This window comes from Microtus pennsylvanicus, chromosome X, assembly GCF_037038515.1.
Source record: "Microtus pennsylvanicus isolate mMicPen1 chromosome X, mMicPen1.hap1, whole genome shotgun sequence".
In the NCBI taxonomy this organism is placed as follows: domain Eukaryota; kingdom Metazoa; phylum Chordata; class Mammalia; order Rodentia; family Cricetidae; genus Microtus; species Microtus pennsylvanicus.
Window position 1 is genome coordinate 81,108,898 of NC_134601.1, and position 23,853 is coordinate 81,132,750.

Consider the following 23,853-nt stretch of genomic DNA (forward strand, 5'->3'; position numbering starts at 1 on the left):
GCCTTGTTTTATTGTATTTTGTTTTGTTGTGTTTGGTTGTTGCTCCTCGAGGCCTGCTCCTTTCTGATGGGAGTTGGAGGGGTTGTCAATCCAGGGTAAAAGGGAGGTAGGGGCAGATGGAACGAGTGGAGGGAGGGGAAATTGTGGTCAGGATGTACTGCATGAAAGAACAATCTATTTTTATTTAAAAAAAAGAATAAGAAAATTTCCAGCTAAAAAAACTACAAACTACTATAAATAAATTAGCTTACTTGAGAGATGAGCATCAATAATCATAGAAGATGAAGTTGATGACTGTTCATTAATTCCATCAATTTGAACTAGGGATGCATTTTTAATGTTATTTTCTTCTATCTTCAAGTTATTCTTAAGTAGCAAACCTTCAATATTGGTAACTTTACAGCTAATACCACAGCCTGGTACAACCTGGAAATCTGTGCAGGTACCCAAAGTTTCAGTGTCCAGCTCCTAACAAAAACAAAATACAATAAATAAGTAAACAAATAAATAAATGGCATAATAACTTTTAATTAGAAGAATAGCGATGGTAAGTGTATGAGAAGACAGGCACTCAAAACTCTGGGTGCAGGTACAAACTGATGTTAGTAAAGGCCACGAAAAATGAAACTTTAAGCACCCTTTGATCTAGAAATTGCACTGACAGATTTTATTGGGGCGGGGGTTGAGACAGGGTTTCTTTGTGTAGCTCTTGCTGTCCTGGAACGAGCTCAGTAGATCAGACTGGCCTGGAAATCACAAAGATCCATCTGTCTGCCTCCTTAGTGCTGGGATTAAAGGTGTGTGCCATAACTGTCTGGCTAATATATATTACTTATATTTTGATGTTTTATATCAAGCAGGGGTTCATTTCTTTTGTTATGTTTACAGTTGTCTATGTGTAAAAACTAGGGCATAATCAATAATGTTTGAGACAAAGTCTTATACAGTCTAGGCTAATCTCAAACTTACCAGTAATGAAGATGACCTTGAACTTCTGACCTCTTGCCTCTACCTCCTAAATTCTCAGATTAAAATCATGAGCCAACATGCTCACTTTATAGGTGCTGGGGATCAAACCCTGGACCTCAAGCATCTAGGCAAGCACTGTACCAGCTGAGCTATATTCCAGCCCCAACATATTCAATTAAATAAGAAAATACAATTCTCTTTATCCCCATACTCAATATATACAAAAATTATAGTCAAAAGCCAGTCCAGATTTGGTCTGCATCATTTCTATATGAGATATCAACATGAATATGAAATATAAAATTGTACCTGCTTGCAGTACTTGGTTACAGCTGCTCCTAAAGGGTGTTCGCTGTTACTTTCCGCAGTGCCCACAATGGCCAGGATCTTATTGCGTGGTATTCTGTTACTTTCCACTAGAACCTTTACTTGATTCACTACTGGGGTTCCATGGGTAATAGTTCCAGTCTTATCAAATACCACTACCTTTACCTGGAGAAAAGTTAAAAATACAATGCATCCACATGACATCATCCTCCCAGAAATGAGAAACAGGTTTATTTTTTTGGTTTTTATTTTTTAAAATATTTATTTATTTATTATGTATACAATATTCTGTCTGTGTGTATGCCTGTAGGCCAGAAGAGGGCACTAGACCTCATTACAGATGGTTGTGAGCCACCATGTGGTTGCTGGGAACTGAACTCAGGACCCCTGGAAGAGCAGGCAATGCTCTTAACTTCTGAGCCATCTCTCCAGCCCCCAGGTTTATTTTTTTAACAGACTGCTACTTCATTTCTTAATAAACTGTCCTTTGGCTTCATAACTTCATCAACTGATCATCTTTGCGTGAACACACTAAGTTGGTCTTGTAGCAACCAACTTCCCTACCCAACAGTTCAGTTTTAAATCCTGTTAAATATCTGTGAATTTAAGTGAAACAATTAGAGCTATGAGTTGCTGTTGATGGGTAAGAAATACCACTGGCATCTCTGGGGAAAACACAAGGGCTTTCGATACTAATGAATTATAGTTCTATTGGAGAAATCTGGGTAACCAGCAGATGACTAACAGAAAATGTAAACGTTAGGGTGACGGTAACCCAGCTGGGTTGCTTGCCTTGACTAGGTTTTGGTTAAGAACTTGGGATGTTAAGAGGAAGCTCAGGGAAGCCGTTTGAGAAAGTTAGACCACATAGGAAAAGGGAAGAATTTGGAGAGCAGGCTCTCACTTCATCATAAACTCAGAATGAGAACCTTGAAGACTGAGCAGCCCAATGAACTGATTAAAAAGATAAGAATAATATATTCAAAGCATCATCCTAAACAAGAGAAAAATTGCGATAAAGGTCATTATAGAAACAACAGGAAAAAAAGAACATGAAATTACAGATTAGACAGTAGCATTGTCAATATTCCTTTCTTGATTTTGATAAATGCACTGTGCTCACATAAGGAAATATCCTTGTTCTTCAGATAGGTGCACAACAGTTGCAAAAAGGGAACCCTGATGTTTAGGTTTGAAATTATGCCAATTTATTTCCATAAATATTCCAAGCCTGGGAACTGGAGAGGTAACTCAGTGGTTAAAAGCACTTGTGTTCTTGCAGAGGATCCCAGTTCAGTTCCCAGCACCCATGCTGGGCAGCTCACAACAACCTGTAACTCTAGTTCTAGGGGATCTGACCTTCTGGCCCCACGGGTACCCACACACATGAATAAAAATAAAAACTAATCTTTTAAAAGTTCCTCAGGGTTGAAGAGAGGGCTCAATGGTTAAAAGTACTGGCTGCTCTTCCAGAGGACCCAGGTTTGGTTCCAAACACCCACATGGCAGCTCACAACTGTTTAATACTTCAGTCCTAGGGGGATCCAGCACCGTCTTCTAACCTCTGCATGCATGTGGTATATGAACACAGATGCCAGCAATACACCCATAAGTATTTTAAAATGTCCCAACATATAATACATATGTGTGTGTGTGTTAGCTATTTAAGGTTTCAGATTTGTTCTTAGCCATGAATTATGTATCCATGTATCTATATATGTTTTATATCACTGAAATAAGATTGTATTAGTGAGAGCACATCTTTAATTGAAGCCATAACTGCAAACTGCCAGCTGGTGGCAGAAAAGGCACTGCCATTGCAGGTGCAGCACCCATAAGGTGGAGTCAGTTACAAATAGGTCAGAACCCTGGCAAATTTTCCCAGACAAGTACTGAAGACGGGTGTAATCTGAGATGGGTTTGAACTACAGGTTCTCCATTCGAGTCTGTTGTGAGGAAATGGCTGAGGGAGTATTAGTAGAGATCTTAAATAACTAAGGCCAATCTGAAGAAGAACCAACATCACAGCTTTTGTACTTCAACCCTCAGGGTAATCCCAGAAGAGCTCAGCCTAGGAACCACATGCAAAGAACTAAGGCTGCAAGTGTAAATTTGGATAGTGCAATTCTTAGTTCTGGAGACTCTTACCTTATGAGCCATCTCCAGGGGCTCCCCACCTTTGATAAGTATCCCATTCTGAGCACCTACTCCTGTGCCCACCATTACAGCAGTTGGAGTAGCTAGTCCCAGTGAGCAGGGACATGCGATACACAGAACTGTGATAGAGGCTTGGAAAGCAAAGCGTATTATGGTTTCTGTTCGTGAGATGCTCCTATTATAGCCCTTTAGAAGAAGACATGAAATTTGGTTATTCATTTACAGTTAGAGCTGTGAAAATAAAAGAAACAAAGCTCAACCCTGTTTAAATAAAAACAGTGTCAAAATCACACATCCTACCTAGCTGCCGATATATATTTTTCTTATTAATAATGAACACCTTTTTCATTTATAAACATGAAAACTGTTTAACAAGTCATAGTCTTGAACTCATAATTTAATTCCAGAGTTACTAACTATGGAGAAAAATAAGGAACACAGAACTCCACAACTTTTTCCATTTCTAGAAGCAACATTAATTAGCAACATAATTCTCAACAAATTTGGCCTTGAACAAATTCTGACTCTCTGATACTGAGGTCATAGTTTGGACATTAATACAAAATTTTAAAGACAATAACTTAAATATTCATTTTAGGGAACAAAGGTTGGAGCCAGCAAGAGAGCTCAGCAGATAAAAGTGCTTGCTATGCAGGCTTCACAACTTCAGTCCAATTCCAAGAAATTCGAGGGGAAACAAGCTCTTCAAAGCTGTTTTCTGTCCTCCACATATATATACACAGGGGCACACATGTTCCAACATTCACATACCCCCCACACACAGAGTAAGTGAAATAAAGATTAAAAATGTTTAAGGAGGCTGATGAGATGGCTTAGTGGTTAGGAGCACTTACTACTCTTGAAGAAGACCCAAGTTCAGTTCCCAGTACCTATATGTGGCAACTTACAACTGCCTCTAACACCAGCTTCAAGGGCTTTGACCACTCTTTTGGTCTCCATGGCCACTTGCACTCACATGCATGTTTCTACACACAGACACACACATTTATGCATAATAAAAGGTAAGTCTTTAAAATATTTTAAAAGAGAAAGTTAGAAGGTATTTTTATAAATATCTAGCCTTAGACTTTCATATACACCAAATATGAATGTTTTCACATATATTGTGTACTCTTACATATGTGACTCCAAATCTTTTTTGTTTGTTTGTTTGTTTGTTTGTTTTTCGAGACAGGGTTTCTTTGTAGCTTTGGAGTCTGTCTTGGAACTAGCTCTTGTAGACCAGGATGGTCTCGAACTCACAGAGATCAGCCTGCCTCTGCCTACCTAGTGCTGGGATTAAAGGCATGCGCCACCACTGCCTGGCCAAATCTTTTAATTTAGGCATTATTATTCCTACTTTGCAACTGACAAAAACAGAAGTTTATATATCTAAAGTGAGGGATCACTTTATCTACAGCCACCAAAATGAAATTCAATCCCTTTATGACTTCAGGACAGACCAAGAATGGCAAATGGCATCTCAACACATCTTTTCTCACATTTGGAGGAACATCAGGGTTTTTCCCTCTTTCCAAAAAGCTGAGACAGAAGTATAATGTTCTGTCTATGCCCATTCAAAAGGATGACAAAGTTTGTGCTCTGAGGATACTATAAAGCCCATCAGACTGGCCAAGCAGTCCAGGTGTACAGGAAGAAATATGTCATCTACAATGAATGAGTGCAGTGAGAAAAGGCTAATGACACAACTGGTCATCCACGTGGGCACACACCTCAGCAAAGTGGTTATCACCAGGCTAAAGCTGGACAAAGAGTATATAAAAAAAAATCCTGGGAAAGGAGGGCCAAGTCTTGACAAGTAAGAAAGGAGAAAGGAAGAAGCCACTGAGAAGATACAGTAGAGGAATCTCATGTACAACTTTCATTAAAGACTGCCTAAGTAAAATAAATAAAGTGAGGTACACCACAGATCTACTTTCCTACGTTACAGAGCAGTGCTTTAGAAAGCATCAGATAACTCGCTGAGTAGGCACTAACACCATGGCTTCACTCAGCTGCCTTATTCTCTGGGGACTGGAGTAGTTAAGAGTGCTGGCTGAGCCACACTGAACCTCATAGAAGAGAAAGTGGGAAGTACACTTGAACACATCGGCACAAAAGACCACTTCCTAAATATAACCCAGCAGCACAGACACTAAGAGAAACAATAAATGGGACCTCCTGAAACTGAAAAGCTTCTGTAAAGCAAAGGACATGGTCAACAAGACAAAACAACAGCCTACAAAATGGGAAAAAGATCTTCACTAGCCCCACGTCAGACAGAGGCCTGACCTAAAAATTTATACAAAGAACTCAAGAAATTGGTCATCAAAAGAACCATAATTCAATTAAAAAAATGGAGTGCAGACCTAAACAGAGAACTCTCAACAGAGGAATCTAAAATGGCTGAAAGACACTTAAGGAAATGTTCAACATCCTTAGTCTTCAGAAAAATGCAAATCAAAACAACTCTGAGATTCCATCTTACACCTGTAAGAAAGGCCAAGATAAAAAACACTGATGACAACTTATGCTGGAGAGGTTGTGGGGAAAAGGTAACACTTCTGCATTGGTGGTGGAATGCAAGCTGGTACAGCCCCTTTGGATGTAAGTGTGGCGATTTCTCAGAAAATTAGGAAACAACCGTCCTCAAGACCCAGTAATACCACTCTTGGGTATATATCCAAAGGATGCTCAATCATGCCACAAGGACACGTGCTCATCTATGTTCATAGCAGCATTGTTTGTCATAGCCAGAACCTGGAAACAACCTAAATGCCCCTCAACTGAAGAATGGATAAGGAAAATGTGGTACATTTACACAATGGAGTACTACACAGCAGAAAAAAATTACATCTTGAAATTTGCAGGCAAATGGATGTAGCTAGAAAACATCATACTGAGTGAGGTAATCCGTAATCCAGACCCAGAAAGACAATTATCACATATCCTCACTCATAAGTAGTTTTTAAACATAAAGCAAAAAAAAACCAGCCTACAAATCACAATCCCAGAGAACCTAAACAACAATGAGCACTCTCAAAGAGACATCCATGGATCTAATCTACATGGGAAGTAGAAAAATACAAGATCTCCTGAGTAAAAATTGGAAGCATAGGGACCATGGGAGAGGGTTTAAGGGGAGGGGAGAGGTAGGGAGAGAAGAAGAGAAAAAATGTACAGGTCAATGAAATAAAATCCTAATTAAAATTCTTTGAGAGGAAATAATAATAAAAATAGACCTGTGCCAGCAAGGCAAAAAAAAAAAACCCTCCTACTACCTTTTTGATAATTATATGTATAAAATGACTTAAATGAAAAAGCTAATGCAATTCACTTTCTTTATTAACTTCTCTTTGCTGTTCCAAATATATTTTTACGAGTGCTTGTTCAGTCAAAAAAAAGAGTGCTGGCTGTTCTTCACAAGGCCCTAGGTTCGAGTCACTGCACCCACATGTTGACTCAGACTCCCAGCACACACATAGTGGCTCACAGCCATCTATAAGTACAGTTCCAGTGATTCAACACCCTCTTCTGGCTTCCACAGGCACTGATCACACACATGGTCTATAGACATATACACAGGCAAAAAACTTAGTTAATTAATTAAAATACATTATCTTAGGTGAGTGAGATAGTATACACCTGTAATACCAACACTGGGAGGTGGGGGCAGGAGAAGCAGGAGTTCAAGGTTATCCCTGGTATCACAAGTTCAAGGCCTTGAGACTCTGTGTCATATACACACAAATGTATGTTATTTTACTTAACCTTCACAATCTACCCAAAATGAGCATTATAAAATGTCACTACCAGCTAGGTATGTTGGCTTACACTTTTAGTTCCAGCACTGAGGACATAGAGACAGGCCAAAGTTCAAGGCTAGCTGGTCTACACAGAGAAATTCAAACCAGTCAAGGGCTACAAGATTGAGAGCCTGTCCCAAAAAATGCTAAACACACACAGACACACACACACACACACACACACACACACACAATTCTAATAAGCACACTGAAGATTTATTCTGTCCTACATGAACAGCATACCCACATTATAGAAACAGTATCTGCCATTAGCAACCTACTAGCTGTCTCCTGGTTCCTGAATAGTTACTGAAACACTGTAGCACTTGTGTAGAACCTGTTTTATTAAATTGGGTTCCCACAGTCTAAAAGTGTCATGATGGCAATTCAGATATGACAGAGAGATGACATACATGCTGCTTCTAAGGAAAAGGAAGAAAGTTCTTGATTACACAGATAGAAAAAATATGCTAAGCTTACTAAGATCTACAATAACAACAAATCTTTTATTCACAACAATGTAAAGGACAAAACGGAAAATTGTCCTGGTTTTGCTGTCATACCTCAAAACTACACAGGTCATGACAATGCTTAGCTAAGAAAAAGCATTCAATCTGTATTCAAGTGTTTATATAGGGGGCCAATGGTGGCACATACAATGTTAGGTAGTAGCGGTGGTTTCTGACCTCCACTGGGGCTCTTAAAATAAATTCCCAAAGTACAAGGAGTGACTGTTACACTGGGAATTTCTTCTTTAGGTTTGTATTTTCTTTTCCATTCTCTTCTTCATTTCTTTTTCTTTCTTTCCTTTCTTCCCTTCTTCCCTCCCTCCTTGCTTTTAATACTGAGAATAAACTCAGGGCTTAACAAATGCTGGGCAGAATTCTACACCTACACTCTCAGCCAATACTGCTCATTTCCAAAGTTTGTGTGTTTGTTTTGAGACAAGTTTTCATTGTTCATACCTGGCTGGGTTGGTACTCACAGAGATCTACCCAACCCTGCCTCCTGAATACTAAGATTTAAGGCATGCACCATTACACCTGGCTCAAAAATCATCTTTTTTATTTTTCTTATGTATCTGTATCTGTGTCTGGTTATGTGAGGATGAGTGCAGGTATTTTCAGAAGCCAGAGGCCTCACATTCTGCTGTAGCTGGAGTTACAGATGGGTGTGATTTGCTCAACATAGCTGCTGGGAATATAACTTGGGCCTTCTGCAAGAGCAGTATTTACCACTAAGCCATTTCTCCAGCTTCTCAAAATTATTTTTAATTAACTCTACAAAAGATTCACAAAGTGTTTTGTACATAGTCAAGAGTTGTTGCAAGTCACTTACGGGAAAGTAGGTTTCCACAATTTCAAAATTTTGAAATCCAATTATAATCCATACCAAGAGGGTAGCAATGGAAATCAAGACGATAAAAGGAACAAAGTAGCCACTGAGTTGGTCTGCAAACTGCTGGATAGGGGCCTAGAATTCAGAATAATAATAATAATAATAATGAGTATCTTGAAGTCTTTTTTCTAATATTGAATACAGGATAGATTTGGGAGCTAACATAAACAGAAATATTTTAATAAATTCCACATGAATGTAACTAGGTCAAAAGAAAATACACATCAAGATTCATACTAGAAAGCTTTAAAGAAAACACCTTCTGCTTCTCCTAAGGACTAGGTTACCTTTGATGTTTGTGCCTCCTCTACAAGTTTGACAATCTGAGAAAGGGTTGTGTCTGCTCCAACATGGGTAGCTTGGATAAGGAGGGATCCATTCTGGTTAATGGAACCTGCGATCACCGTGCTGCCAGGTTTCTTAGCCACAGGCATTGCCTCCCCTGAAGGAAGAAAAAAATCAGAGAACAAAAATGAGTACTATCCTTGAAAGATGCTTGTTCATTCACTGTCAACAAACACCTAGAAAACACATTCCTCTAGAACTAGAATCTGGACACTTGCAAAGGTAAAAGTCATCCTTCCTTCTTCCTCATGTCAGTTTTAGGTCAAACATAGGGATATAGACTTTGAACTGGAAAGGCTGACCATGTTAGCACTTGTTGACAAATACTTTAGGCGCTTCATTCTACTGCTAGATCAGAAGTTCTCAAAGGGCATTTCAAAATGTGGGAGCAAGTTGTTCTCGACAACAGCGGATGGGAGTAGGGTACTGCTACTACTGCTTAGTAGGCCAGGGTCAGTGTCACTAAATTATGGTACATAGCCTAAGATACAGAATTAAAACTTCTCATCCAAACTGCAATAGCACACCACTGTGAAACAGAGTCAGGAATTAATAAACTCAGCCTCTGCTAGGACTACCAGATGCAGGAGAGGTGTTATTTTGATTCGGATCCACACTGGACTCTGTTGGCCAAGATTTCTAAACATCTTCACAGTCCTGCTTTCTTCAAGCTGCCCTGATGTGGAAAACTTAGGGCTCTGGCCTACCTGTGACTACATCAGCTGCTAAGGCAGGAAAACAGAATATTTATCTGCCCTGGGAAATTTGCCAAAATCAACCTGGTTCTACAAGACACTGAATAACTTTATCCTTGTGCACTATAGTCCTTAGGAATCTTCAGTGTGGGTGATAGAATGATGGCTCAGCAGTCCAATTACCAGCAAGCTGAATACTCATGTGAATAAAATAAAAATCAATACATCTTTAAAAAAAAGTCTTCAAATTATTTTTAAAATATCAATTTAGATAAATTATACTACTTGCAATTGCAAAATATCATATTCTTTTTTCCTTTAAATTGTATTTTGCCTAGCACATAAATAAATGGGTTTAGTTGTGCTATTTTCATTATATTTTGTTTTTATTCTACCCACTGATTTCTCACATTCCCTTAAATCTGGGTATTGACATTTTCTTTAGTTTCCTATTCCCAGGCAGTTGGTTAATTTCCTAGCTAAGAAGCACAATAATTTTCTTCTTTTGTTTCTCCTGCCTCTGCTACCCAAGTGTTGGAATTATGAGCCTATCTCTGATGATAGGCTCATAATTATTTTTAAAACTGATATTTAAAAAAATTTAAGTCTTCTGTTTGCCTTGTAAATGATAAAATCACCATTTGTACAACTATTAAAATCCCATTGTGATAATGGTTGAAATGGTGTTAAATTTATAGATCAATTTGAAGATGACTGTTGTATTTTTGTATAGAAACTACAAATCAATAATACTACCTATTTCTCTACTTTTTAAAAAATCAGTTTTGTTTATTGAGATTAGACTTTCTCTGTTGCCAAGGCTAGCTTCCAACTTCTGGGGTCACATGATCTTTCTGCTTTTATGTCTTAAGTATCTGGAATAATAGGGATATACTACAGCAGAATGCTTGCCTTATATAGTTTTTAAATTTCTTTCATTAGTGTTTTGCAATTTTCAAATGCACAATATTTATATTCTGTTTGTAAATTCATGTCCATTCATTTTTAAGCCATCATAATTGTATCACTTCAACGCCTTGCCATTATAAGTTTTGAAAATTTAAAAAAACTTCAATGTTTAGTTTTCAACAATGTACCTAAAAATATAGTAAACCTGAGGAAATTGAAGGCATTCTTTAAAGAACTCATATTCTTTGCTCATGATTTATACATGTATTGGTTCTGCTTTAGTGTCTGCTTTTCATGATCACTTTGGATTCACATTGTTTTCATGCCATGATCCTCTGACAGAACGTACCTGTGATGAGGGACTCATCTACCATAGAATGTCCTTCAATAACACGGCCATCCACTGGAAATTTGCCTCCTGGAACCACCTTAATTATATCTCCACGCTGTACAAGTTCCACATCTACTTGTTCTTCACTGCATACAAATTAACACAAAAAGCGTCATGGCATCTGTTTCTTGGTCTAACTGCCACACATACAATTTGGAGATCAGCCAAACTTATAGCTCCATAATTACTATCAACAGAACCTAGAACCAATATTTATGCTAGCAATAACTATCTGTATTAGTTTTGCTCACTGGTACTAATGAACAAAGTCTTGGCTCAAAGCAGACATTCTAAATATTTATTCTATAGTCACTGAATAAGTAATCTAGCTTTTGGGAAGTGGAGGCAGGAGGATTCTGAGTTCAAAGTCATCCTGGGCTATATACAGTAAGTTCAAGGGCAGTCTGTGTTAGTTGAGACCCTCAGTAGTTATACATAACTGCCGTCAGGTATCTTACGTTTCTTTTTAAATAGAACAGCTCCTTCATTCCTTATTTACTTACTTCCTCCTTCAATCAAAGGAGGAATTACTAAGAGAAAAAAAAAAATAAAGTAAGTACTCAGTAGCAGAGCACTTACTTGGCATACTAAATGACCTCATGCTGTTTCCTAATACCAGAAAAAATCCTGGAGCCAGAGCCACAAAGCAAGACCTTAGGTCAAAATATAGGGATGCTAAGAGATTGGCCTAGGTACTCTCAAAGCTATGATCAGGGGGATGAAGATGTGGCTCAGTGGTTAAGAGTACTGGCTGCTCTTCCAGAGGACCTGGGTTCAATTCCCAGCACCCACATGGCAGCTAACAACTGTCTGTAACTTCAGTTCCAGGGAACCTGACACCCTCATACAGACATACATGCAGGCAAAACACCAATGCACTTAAAAATAAATAAATCCTAAAAGAAAAAAAAATAGGCCATGTGGTGGTTGTGCATGCCTTTAATCCCAGCACTTGGGAGGCAGAGGCAGATAGAGCTCTGTGAATTCAAGGCCAGCCTGGTCTACAGAGTAAGTTCTAGGACAGCCCAGACTGTTTTACAGAGAAAACCTGTCTCAGCAAAACAAAAAAAAAAAAAAAAACAAAAAAGAAGAAGACATGATTCCCCCTGTTCTCCCTGCTTCATCTTCCAGAATGTTGGGATTACAGGTATATACCAACACACATTGCCTGAATATGTCCTTTTATAAAGAAATAGTGTAGAAAATTTACCACTAAAACTACGTCAGTGGGATTTATTTCCTATTGCAACCACAGAAAGAAAGTTGAAACAGCTAGAAGTAAAGTATAATAAAATGGGGAAAAAAATAAAATGGGGATAACTGCTAAATCTGAGAGGTAGATTATGTGGGGTTATAACATTCCTTACTTCTGGATACAGCTCAAAATACAGTAGGCTAGCTCAGCAGGTAAGAGTGCTTGCTGCCAAGCCTAACAACCAGAGTGCTATCCCTAGGGTCACATGGAAGGAGGAAACTCCCACAAGCTGTTCTCTGACTTCCACACATGTGCCAAGGCATGTGTGTACTCACCACAGTAAAATTAATGAATAAAATGTTTAAAACAATTTACAAAAGGAAATGAAGATAAATACCTCAGGAGGAGATTTTCAGAGTTAAGAGTTACGATAGTTGCTTCTGTTGCTTGTAGTGAAATTAGCTTTGCAAGAGCTTCTGAGGTTTTGCCCTATAAGTTAAAACACAATAATGATACTAAGAAAGAAAATGCTCAAACCATAAAGTTATAATCTTTAACATTCACTCAAACATCAGCTTAAGAAAAACATTTGATCAGAAAAAAGTTTACACTGGAATATGAATATCTTACAAAAAGCATTTAAAAAGTACTAAGTATACTTTATGAAGAAATACAATTATTAGAAAAATATCAGGAATCTAATTCATACATGAGCAAAAGATCCTTCAAGAGGGAATATACTCAATATAGGGGGAATGTTTAGTCAGAAACACAAACTAAAGCCACCTTATAATTAACATCTAGTATTTTAGAAGGACTTAGATAAGATGCAATGCTGAGGATGCTGTGGTCAAAACCACTGTGCTGACAAACTCTCTCTGGCAAAATATCCCACAGCTTATATATAGCATGAGACCGTGAAAAGATATATGCCCTTTAATACCTCAATCATACCCTTTTTTTACTCCTAAGGTAATCAGCTCAGAGGAGATGACTATTAGACATGAATATGTTCAGTGTAGGATTATCTAAAACAAAAATTTAAGGAAAAAACGTAATTGAGAAGAAAACTAGAATGGTTTAGTAAATGAGAGCACAGTGACTTGACAGAAATAGGAAGTGATTGTCTAGACTGTAGTCAGGGAAAAAGCGTACAGTGCTTTCTATTCTACTAAACATAAAGTTCCAGGGAACAGGGTTAAAACTGACTTTTATCTCAGCATGGGAGCACAGATGGACTTTGACATCAGTTTAAGCCACGTGGCCAAATCAATTCTCAGTTAATAATCTGATATGATATATAAGTACTTCTCAAATGTCTCTCATAAAGTACCATGGGTATACTATTCTTGGCAGTAATATAAATTTGATACGTTTCCTGAAGATACTGATAAAACAAAAATCATTAACTGCATAAGTCAATACATATTTCTAATAAGCTGTCTAGACAATATTAAGGTCTTTGACTGATCCAATATTTTCACAAATGACAGCTTCCTTACTTTACCTTTGCTATATGTTCCAGCCACCGACCTAGGGCAATAAACACAAGCAGCATAGGAGGCGTATCAAAGAAGGTAATAGGGTTCACTTCAGCTCTCTCATACATTGCGACTAGAAGAATAACCAGAGAGTAGGCAAATGCGATGGTAGTTGCCAGCACAATCAACACATCCATATTTGCTGTCTTATGCTTCAGCGCTTTGTAAGCCTGAATGTAGAAGTACCAGCCTCCACAAAACTGTAATAGAAGAGTGATTTCCTTAGAAACTGAAATTCATATGTATACCTAAATAAACTTAGCATAAAGTATCAATGTTTACATCCTTTGCCTTTCAAGTAATCCATAAACACTAGGAGGATTTTTTTGTTTGTTGTTATAGAGCCTCACAGGTATCTCAGGTTGGCCAAGAACTTCCTTGTCTGTTTCCCAACTCCTAGGATTATAGGCAGGTACCACCACACCTGGCTGTAAAGGGGAAATTTTGAGCTGGAGCAAGTTTGCATTTTAGCAGAGTTATGTGCAAACGAAGGGCTTCAAATTGCTGTGCAAGACACTAGGAACATCCTCTACAGACTAGAGGCTACTTCCTCCCATAAGGAAATACAAATAGCTATTGAATTTACTTTTTGAGGCTAAACAAGTAAACTAGGAAACAAATTTATAGACTTTGGAAATGGCTTTTGTAAATATATAACACTTAGCCCCATTCCAAAAGTCAATCACAAGCCGTGGGTTCTGTTGGGAAGTATAACAGGAGAGCTTGTCTTTCATTAGTGCAATTGGTATTAATTAGTTGCTAGCACTATTGCCTTTTGTTTTGCTTTGGGGTTTTTGGTGGTGCTCAGATTGAACCTGGGGTTCTTTGTAATCTACCACTGAACTACACCCCATCCCTCACTTTTAAACCTTTAATGGGGATCAAATAAAGAGAAAGAACTTATTAAATGGTAGTATAACTTTTTATAGTAAAAATTTATCTCAAAATATGAGTAGAAAAGTATAAAAAGCAAATAACTAAAGAGTCAGAAAGAACTATAAAGTTATATATGACAGCAGACAGGAATATCCAGTTTTTAAAAATCAAACTTTTTCTCCACTTTATTATGAAATAATATCCTCAGGGATTAAATGGAGTATATTAGCTATCTTAATTATTTTAAAGTACCCAGCATAAAATGATCAACTTCTGGCCATGATCTATTTAACCACAGATAATAACAGTGCCTACCACATTTTGGTTATTTTTTTCTTTATCAACAAATATGCTTGCTAATGTCACTTGCCTGTACAGGTAGACACAATAAAAGAGACAGCAAATTCATAATGGACAGTCCTGGCAGGATCTGATGCTCCAGGAACATAGGGGAATGGATCCTTTCTTCATTACTCATATTCTGATTATGGTGAAAAGTTGCAGGGTGGTGATCCACAACCATCATATATATCATCAGCCCCATTACAGGGATACAGAAAAACAGGCTCACAAGGAACGACCTTTTCCATCTTATATGGGAAACATTTAAAGAAAAAAAGCACATTTTGGTGAGTACCTAAAAGTTAAATATTCTATGTACTACAGAGAAACCCAGATTGTAACCATCTCACCCAGTGTAAGAATGGTATCATGGGGCTGCAGAAACAGCTCAGCAGTTAAGAGCTCCTATTGCTCTTGCAGAGGACCGAAATTCAGTTCCCAGTACCCAAGTCAGCTCACGAGCACCTGTAATTCCTGTACCAGCAGGCCCCATGCCCTCTTCTGGCCTCTGCGCAGAATCCTGCATACATGTGGTGTATATTCACACATATACATATTTTTTTAAAAGTAAATCTTAAAAAATGCTATAGCAAAACTGACATGCTAACAGGATGTCAAATTTCTAAAAGAAGTTGAAATGCTTTGTATTAACAATTCCAAAGTACTTACTGTTTTATTTCTCGTTTATGATCTAAGTGACTGGCTGACCGATCTTTCTTGACCAAAGAAGCTTCAAAACCTAAGCTCTAAGGAAATTCATAAGAAAAATGTCATTTCACTCAATGCAGAGATACTCTAAGCCATGCTGTTACCACTTAGAACAATTCAGTTCAATTCCTGAGTAAAAGTCATTCTGGGGAACAGAAATATAAAGCTGTCCAGAGCTTCCTGCCCGTGAGTACTTTGGTTTCTAAATTAATAGCTCATTGATCTTAGCTACTGTCTATTCTGCTCCTCCCAGACTAGCAATTTCACTCAAGTGCAATAGAGGTTTTCACCGGCAGTGCAAGAAAAGCTAGCACTACATTACATACATTGACCAAGGCCTTGCCTACATAGTTTTCATTCTTTTTTTTTTTTTTTTTTTTGGTTTTTCGAGACAGGGTTTCTCTGTGGCTTTGGAGCCTGTCCTGGAACTAGCTCTGTAGACCAGGCTGGTCTCGAACTCACAGAGATCCGCCTGCCTCTGCCTCCCGAGTGCTGGGATTAAAGGCGTGCACCACCATCGCCCGGCCCATAGTTTTCATTCTTGTTCCATCATAAAAAGAACATGAATAAAAATCCTTTTCCCCAATGCAACTAGTATAAAAAGAGAACTACACCCAAGACGCATACACAGACAGTTATAGACACCATGTTTTCAATTGCTAGCGAGACAACTGCCATCTTTTAGCTGTTAACAGTGTAGCACGGTAAAAAAGAGCAAATGAGTCTGGGGGCAGAGTGATCAGGATCAAGTTGATGGGATTCAACAAGTAAATTCTCAAGTTGTTTCACTTCTGAAATAAGATGGTAGCCCTGCTGTAAGAATCCAGAACTGAAGCTTGGTAGCACTATTGAGTACCTTCTGAGAGTGGCTAGGGTAGGAAATCAGTAATGCCTGCTTCACAGGTGTCAATGGTATTGCTGCCTAAATGAATAGGGTGTTAACTGAAGTATAATATGCTTTCAATCATCAGAACACCAACTTCGTAGCACGCTAAAACTTTGCATTACACACACACACACACACACACACACACACATATGCTTAAGACATACTGAAGAACACAAGATAAATTTAGTACAAATAAAAGGGTTTGGCAGTTGAACTTTAACTTGAAAGTGTCTTTGTTTTATTTTGTTCTATTTGGCTTTAACAACAAATCATAACACATCTAGCATGATGCTCTAATTTCATTGTGATTAAGTCTTCCTTATATTATAACATACTTTATGTCCATTTCCTAAATACTTTGATTGATAGTTTCAGCTTAAGTCTGCTCACAATTGAATGGTGCAAATGTACCTTTGTCTAAATTTCCCTGATGAAGGCCATGGTGTGGGTGGGGGACAAAATCAGACACACTTACACTAATGTTCTAATGTGAAATAGTCAAAGGGGTCAGAGTCTTTTCATTGTCTATATCTAATATAAATATAAACCAGATGTGATTCCAGGAAGTATTGACTGGAAAGGTAAGACAGAAAAGCAAAGTCACGGCACTTACTTCAATGGTATGGATAATATCTCTGGGACCCATAATTTCTGGATCATATTTAATATGTGCTTTGTTGGTTGCCAAGGCCACAGAGCAGTAGAAGATCCCTTTGTGTTTTGTGAGAGTAGACTCGATTTTATGGACACACGAGGCACATGTCATTCCTCTTACCTGTTTAAAAACAAAGTCTTTGTTATTGGAACTATCCCTTTTCTTCAGTTCCAAAGGAGTTAGCACTTCGAACTAAAACGACTATCATAACACAGGATATCTGTGCAACTAATATATTTTGATTTGATCATTAGAATCTTGAATCTTGTTTTTCTGAGGGACTGCCACCTCTTTCTTTCTTTTTTTTATTTTCAAGACAGGGTTTCTCCATAGCTTTTTGGTTCCTGTCCTGGAACTAGCTCTTGTAGACCAAGCTGGCCTCGAACTCCGCCTGCCTCTCTGCCGCCTCTTTTTTTAAATTATTTATTATGTCTACAATAATCTGTCTATGTGTATGTCTGCAGGCCAGAAGAGGGCACCAGACCTCTTACAGATGGTTGTGAGCCACCATGTGGTTGCCAGGAATTGAACTCAGGACCTTTGGAAGAGCAGGCAATGCTCTTAACCACTGAGCCATCTCTCTAGCCCTACCTCTGATGCATTCTCAGGGCTAATAAAAAGAACTGGGTCTGAAGACAACTGTACTAAGCTACACATATACTAAAAGCCATGGAGTGCTACCTTGTCAGAGTAGGTTATTCAGTATATGTGAGTCATAGCTTATCTTGATAAAAACTTAATAAAGAAAAAAGAATTCTATTTTTTGTTGTATACATATATGGTGTGCATGTGTATGTGTGTGTCTGTGTATGTCTAAATGCATACACATGGATGAAGGCCAGAGGGTCAAACTGGATATCTTACGTTATTACTCTACTTTATTCACTGGGATTAATGAAGCAGCATCTCTAGCTGAACACAAAATTCACTCTTTTCTGGCTTCCAAGGGCACCCTAATACATACATGTGGCATATATTAAAGTGCATGCACACACAAATACAAACAAAACTTAAAAATTATGTTATGTGTATGGGTGTGTTTTGCCAACATATATCTTTGCATCACGTGTGTATGGTGCCCTTGCAAGCCAGAAGAAGGTGCCAAATACCCTGTGCTTAGAGTTACAGATGGTTGTGAGCCCTAGGTAGGTGCTGAGGTTTAAACCTGGGTCCTCTAGAAGAGCAGCCAGTGTTCTTACGTACTAAGCCATCTGTCCAGCCCACTTAGAAACTTTTGAGTAAATAAGGGCTAGAGAGATGGTTCAACAGTTAAGAGCAGTTGCTGATCTTACCAAAGACCCAAATGGGTTAAACAACTGCTTGTAATTCCAGTTCCAAGGAATATGACATCCTCTTCTGGCCTCGTGAAGATACCTGCAGGCATGTTCAATATATACAGAAACACACACATATGTATAAATAAAAATATTTTAAGTAAGTAAAAAGTTAAGTAAATGCCTCTAAAATTCCTCCATAAAAGCACGAAAAGGTTTTTAAATTGTCTTAACCAATTTGTTTTTCAACTTGTAGATCTCCAGGAAGCATTTATTCAAAACCAAATCACAAATTTTGATAAAAACCAGCAAGCTGTGTGGCATTACAATCTGTTGTATTCTCTTCTCTTCCTCTCCATTCTGTGGGAGAGAACTAAGAGTCCACAAAGATGAAGAAAAACAACAGTGTATCCACTGGATACCACAGAACAAAGAGCTCATTCAGAGCCTCCTTTCCAGAGAACTGAGCATTTCACCTATCAGATGGACCTTGGAAATAGCCCCTGCAAAAATGTCTGCCCTGACTGGATGGCTGGAATTCACTGAGAGCAAAAAAACTCCTTCCTGGAAAATATTTCTTAGCATGCAATGGTCTCATTATTTAGGGGAAGTAGACACAAGCTCCCATTCCCAATCAAGAAGCTATTTCCAATTAACAACCATTCACAAAGAAAAAACTAGATTCTTCAAGAGTCTCCGAGTATCCAAACCCCACTCAAGTGCAGGCCCCATGCCCAGCAGTAGATGGCCAAGACAAAACAAACTCAAAAGTAGTTTTGGAGATTTGTTGTCTCATATTGCTTTGTTTAGACTTTCTTTTTAACTTTGCTGATCTTTTTTTAGTATATTATGGTTTAGTACTTTGTGTTTTTATGGGTTTGTGTGTGTATGTATGCGTGTCTGTTTCTGTGTGTACAAGTTTATGCCCTTTTCATGCTCTTTATTAGATTTTTGTTCTTTTACTCTTGCCTTTTCTATTTGCTTGTCTGTTTTCTTAAGAGAAAAAGGAGTTGGAAGGGTAGGAAGGATCTGGAAGCAAACAAGGGAGGGAAAACCATAATCAGAATATATTGTATAAAGATAACTTTAATTTCAATAAAAATAAACATACTTTTGTTTTTCAATTTTTATTTTTATTTACTTCATTAGTTCTTTGAGAATTTCGTACAATGTATTTTGATAATATCAACCTCATCTCCCACAATTCTTCCTATATCCACACCCCCTACCCTACCCAACTTTTTGTGTCCTCTTGTTTAATTTTTTTAAACCCATCAGGTTCAATTTTTTTTCTTTACACTAGAGTTACTTTATACAAAGTTGGTTTATCTTTTTCTTTCATTTCCCTCCTTTCCCTTTCCTTGAGACAATGTTTCACTATATAGTGCAAGCTGACCTCAAACTCCCAGGAATCCTCCTATCTCTGCTTCCCAAATGCTGAAATTATGAGCATCCACAACCGCACCCCACTATTTTTAATGCATTTATTTACATATAATGTACGAGGATGACTTTCCAGAGTCAGCTGTCTCCTTTCACCATGTAGGTCACAAAGACAAACCTCTGGTCATCAGACTTATTGGCAAGCACCTTTACTGGCTGAGTCATCTTGCCAGGAGCCACACCTATTTTTTGGTTTTTAAAAAGATAATAATTCCATTCCATGCTTGAAGACTGCCATTAAGTCAAAGCCTTCTATTTTTTAGTTTCCTTCATTTTTATTATGTGCCCTATTTTCCAAGGTTTTAGTTACCTATATCTATAACAATTTTTCTCTGAAAGCCTCTCCAAGTTTCTGTTAGAAATATGTTAATCATACAAAAGTTCCTACTTACAACAAGTTCCAAAACGCCATCCCCTTCATCGGCATTTTCCATCACCATGGCTCCAAATCCAAGCTCTCGGATAAACTCTGCTATCATTGGGGGTTGAATAACAGCTGGGTTATATCTTACTTCTGCTTTGCCGGCCATCAGGGCCACAAGTACAGAATATATTCCTGGAAACATTGGTAAGAAAAACAATGCAGGTAATAAGTTTTACCAAAAACATAATGATGCTAAAACTACTTTTCATATATTTTAGTTGACTGCAAAAGTATTAAAGAAAATTTGAAGAAATTTACTACTTAATTTTTTATACAAGTCTTAAACCAAAACAATTTCAAACTGTTTTCAAAGGAGGCCTTAGTTTCTTAAACTTATTCTACAAAGTTTAAAATATATATATTTATATATACATATATATGTAGAAGGGACAGCAACATGTTTCACCCTCACTGAGATTAAACTATTATCAATAACATTTGGCTTACCTGTTTTTGTTCAAGGAAGGGTCTCACTATGCAACCCTAACTGGCCTGGAACCTGCTATACAGACCAGGTTAGCCTTGAATTAGAACCCACAGAAACCTGCCTGCCTCTGTGCCCCAAGTGCTAGGATTAAAGATATGTACCACTACCCCTGGATCATCCTGTTTTTTCTGAAACAGGGTTTCTCTGTTGCTTTGGAGTCCATCCTGGAACTAGCTCTTGTAGATCAAACTAAACTCTGCCTCCCAAGTGCTGGGATTAAAGGTGTGCGCCACCACCGCCCAGCTCTATTTTATTTTTTACAGACAGAATCTTACTGTCACTCAAGCTAACATACAAGTCCTAGACACAAGCTGTCTTCCTGCCCCAGCCTATCAGATGGCCAGGAGCATAGGAGCCACAACAACTGGGTCTTGTTTATCTATATTCTTACTGATTGTACTCCTAGCCTTCTATCCAGATTATGTTGAAGCAAATCCCAAACACCCATTACTTTGCATACAAATATTTAAATATGAATCTCTAAAATCTCCTTACAAACAACCACAATAGGACAGGGAATGGAGTGGTAGAACAGCTGCTTAGTATGTGTGAGTTTCAATCACACCTCACATAAACAACATCTTCACATGTAAAACAATATTCTTAAACCTATTAATTTAACAGTTTTGTGTCCAAATTAGGATTCAAATAAGACAGATATATTACAATGAGATAAATTTATATCTTATAAAAAATACTTTTAGAAACTAATAAAACCGGCGCTGGGGATGCAGCTCAGTTGGTAGAGTGCTAGCCTAGAACACATGAGACTCTGAGTTGTAGCCCATAAAACTGGGCTTACATTTTTAGTTTTATAGGTACAAAATTATTCAGATGATCAGAGAAAATGTCTGTCTGAAGAGAACTGGTGTGGTGCATGTCCTTAATCCCAGCACTCAGGAGGCAGACGCAGGCGGCTCTCTGTGAGTTGGACCTGGCCTGGTATACAGAGTGAATTCTAGGCTAGAAAGGTCTACATAGTAAGATCCTGTCTTTAAAAAAATGACAATGAAGAGTAATATAGATGATGCAGAATAAATCTTTGTGCTTCTGTTGAATATACTTAGTAGCCTGGTGAAAACAGAGTATAACTTTTCAAATTTCAAATAGCAGTTATTTTAATTTTAACAAATCTCTGAAGCATAACAAGAGCTCGTTCTAATCTTTTCCACCTCGGGGCTGGTACTGGACAATTGAACACAAACGTCTCAGAGACTAGACACGGCCCACACACTGCCAATGAGCTGTGCTGTACCGTGGACTTTCACTCTTAGAACCTCTGGGCTTTTTAAGTAATACAACACAGACTTAATGAGGAGCCTAGTCCTCCTTAGTTCCACAGGCTAAGGCCAACAGTTAAGAGGTGGTAAAAAGGACGACAGGGGTTAGCCAAGAGAATTAGCTTAACAAATTTTAAAATGGGGGCTGGGATTGTCACTTAATATCCAAGTATGCATTTAGCTTTCTCGAGGCTCCGAGAAACTAGCACTGACATTATCTCATGAAAAGAAAATTTCTGTAGTACTTTTCAAACAGGAACTGTTCAAACTTCCTCTGCATTCATTTGCCTGTCAACATTCATTTGTTCCCTCCCTCCTTTCCTTCTTTCCTTTTCTTTTTTGAAATAGGATCTCACTATGTAGTGCTAGGTGTCCTGGACCTGGCTACGCAGACCAGGCTGACCTCAAATTCACAGAGATCTGTGTGCTTCTGCCATTCTTTTCCTTTTTAATGAATCACACAAAGCCTTGACTGCAGTCAGGAAAAGTGGGGGCTGAAATGAATATTGCACAAATAACCAAATGAAGGCACAATGAACCAAAGATATATGTCTTACATTTCACAAAATAATCTTCTAGTCTTATTATAAAAGATGATGTGCTAATTACACTTGAAATAATTTCCTCAATTTCCAGGACATGCTTGCAACATTAATCCTTACTTCCTTAATTAGCCCTTGTGAGTAACATCTATCGTCAAGACATCAAGGGTTAGGTCAGCACCAAACGTAAGACTTTGGTCTCATTAAACATAATCACATATCTATGCGGTTAACTAAGCTACTGTGCTATCCTGAAACGTCTATAAATATGAATGTAAATTTGAGCTAAAACAGCTGAGTGACTGAAGAAAAACTGTGGTGCTGATTTTTGAAGATTCTGTAACCTGAAGTGAAAAGAAACGCTACTAAGCAACATGGACTTCCTACCACAAGGGAAGATCAGAGGTCAAACTGTTTCAAGAGACAAATATGGCTGGGCTCTGGTACTTTATATAGGTAAGACAATAGCTAACTCATATCAGTATCACTTTTAAGGAAAACTTTAACAAAAAATGTAGTTTCTCACAGTCCATTATAGCCATGGTTCATAAAAGTAATGCTTTGCATTTCTTTTGGCTATAAAGTTTTCAGTAAATTTCATTGGCACTAAAATGTGACCATAAGATAAAGGAAATAACACTAACAAAAACTACCAGAAATTCAGAGTTGTTCTGTGCATCGAGGATTTTCTTTACAAAGTCTTGGGAAGAATTATAAGTATGGATACAAAATACAAATGGGAAACAATCTGGAAATAAGTCCATAAAATTACAACACTTAAAAGTCTCTTACCTTCTTCTCGTCTTAGGTTCCGCTCAATGTTTGCTACACAAGAAGCACAAGTCATTCCAGAGACCTGTATGTAACACTTGCTATGGACTGGCGTCATCACACTATCTGCCTCATTAGTTGAGGGCAAAAGTGGTGTTTCCAATGAGGGCTGAGCTATCACTACCAATGGCTCGTTTGTGTCTGGTGGGAAAAAAAAGGTTCTTTTCATTTGTGGTATTAAATACTCTCCGGCTGCACGCTGTCATATGTCACATATGTCACAGTTCATGCCTCCAGACCTGGCAATCCATTCTTTAAAATCAGTAAATTCCTAAAAGCCCTCAACAAATACATTGTTATTACCCTTTCTCAGCAACGACTTTGAATTTCTTTACTGACCACCCAGGTACCAAGAAAATCTGACCCAAG

At 38.0% G+C, this 23,853-nt stretch overlaps 1 protein-coding gene and 1 long non-coding RNA gene across 3 annotated transcripts in view; one reads left to right on the forward strand and one right to left on the reverse strand.

Annotated features, from left to right (window-relative positions):
• Atp7a (ATPase copper transporting alpha) overlaps nt 1-23,853 on the reverse strand; it is a 114,844-nt gene that overhangs the window by 21,133 nt on the left and 69,858 nt on the right. For both annotated transcript variants that reach the window (XM_075957701.1, XM_075957702.1), the window contains 13 exons: nt 23,446-23,625; nt 20,313-20,476; nt 17,162-17,323; nt 15,621-15,697; nt 14,980-15,199; nt 13,700-13,933; nt 12,590-12,681; nt 10,956-11,083; nt 8,945-9,099; nt 8,598-8,732; nt 3,445-3,639; nt 1,279-1,461; nt 252-468 (listed from right to left, as the gene is read on the reverse strand). In XM_075957701.1, the coding sequence (XP_075813816.1) occupies nt 252-468; nt 1,279-1,461; nt 3,445-3,639; nt 8,598-8,732; nt 8,945-9,099; nt 10,956-11,083; nt 12,590-12,681; nt 13,700-13,933; nt 14,980-15,199; nt 15,621-15,697; nt 17,162-17,323; nt 20,313-20,476; nt 23,446-23,625 (2,142 nt within the window). The remainder of the gene's footprint in view (nt 1-251; nt 469-1,278; nt 1,462-3,444; nt 3,640-8,597; nt 8,733-8,944; nt 9,100-10,955; nt 11,084-12,589; nt 12,682-13,699; nt 13,934-14,979; nt 15,200-15,620; nt 15,698-17,161; nt 17,324-20,312; nt 20,477-23,445; nt 23,626-23,853) is intronic.
• The window catches only part of LOC142841000 (uncharacterized), a 167,521-nt gene that overhangs the window by 14,285 nt on the left and 129,383 nt on the right, over nt 1-23,853 (forward strand). The gene's annotated exons all lie outside the window — the stretch shown is intronic.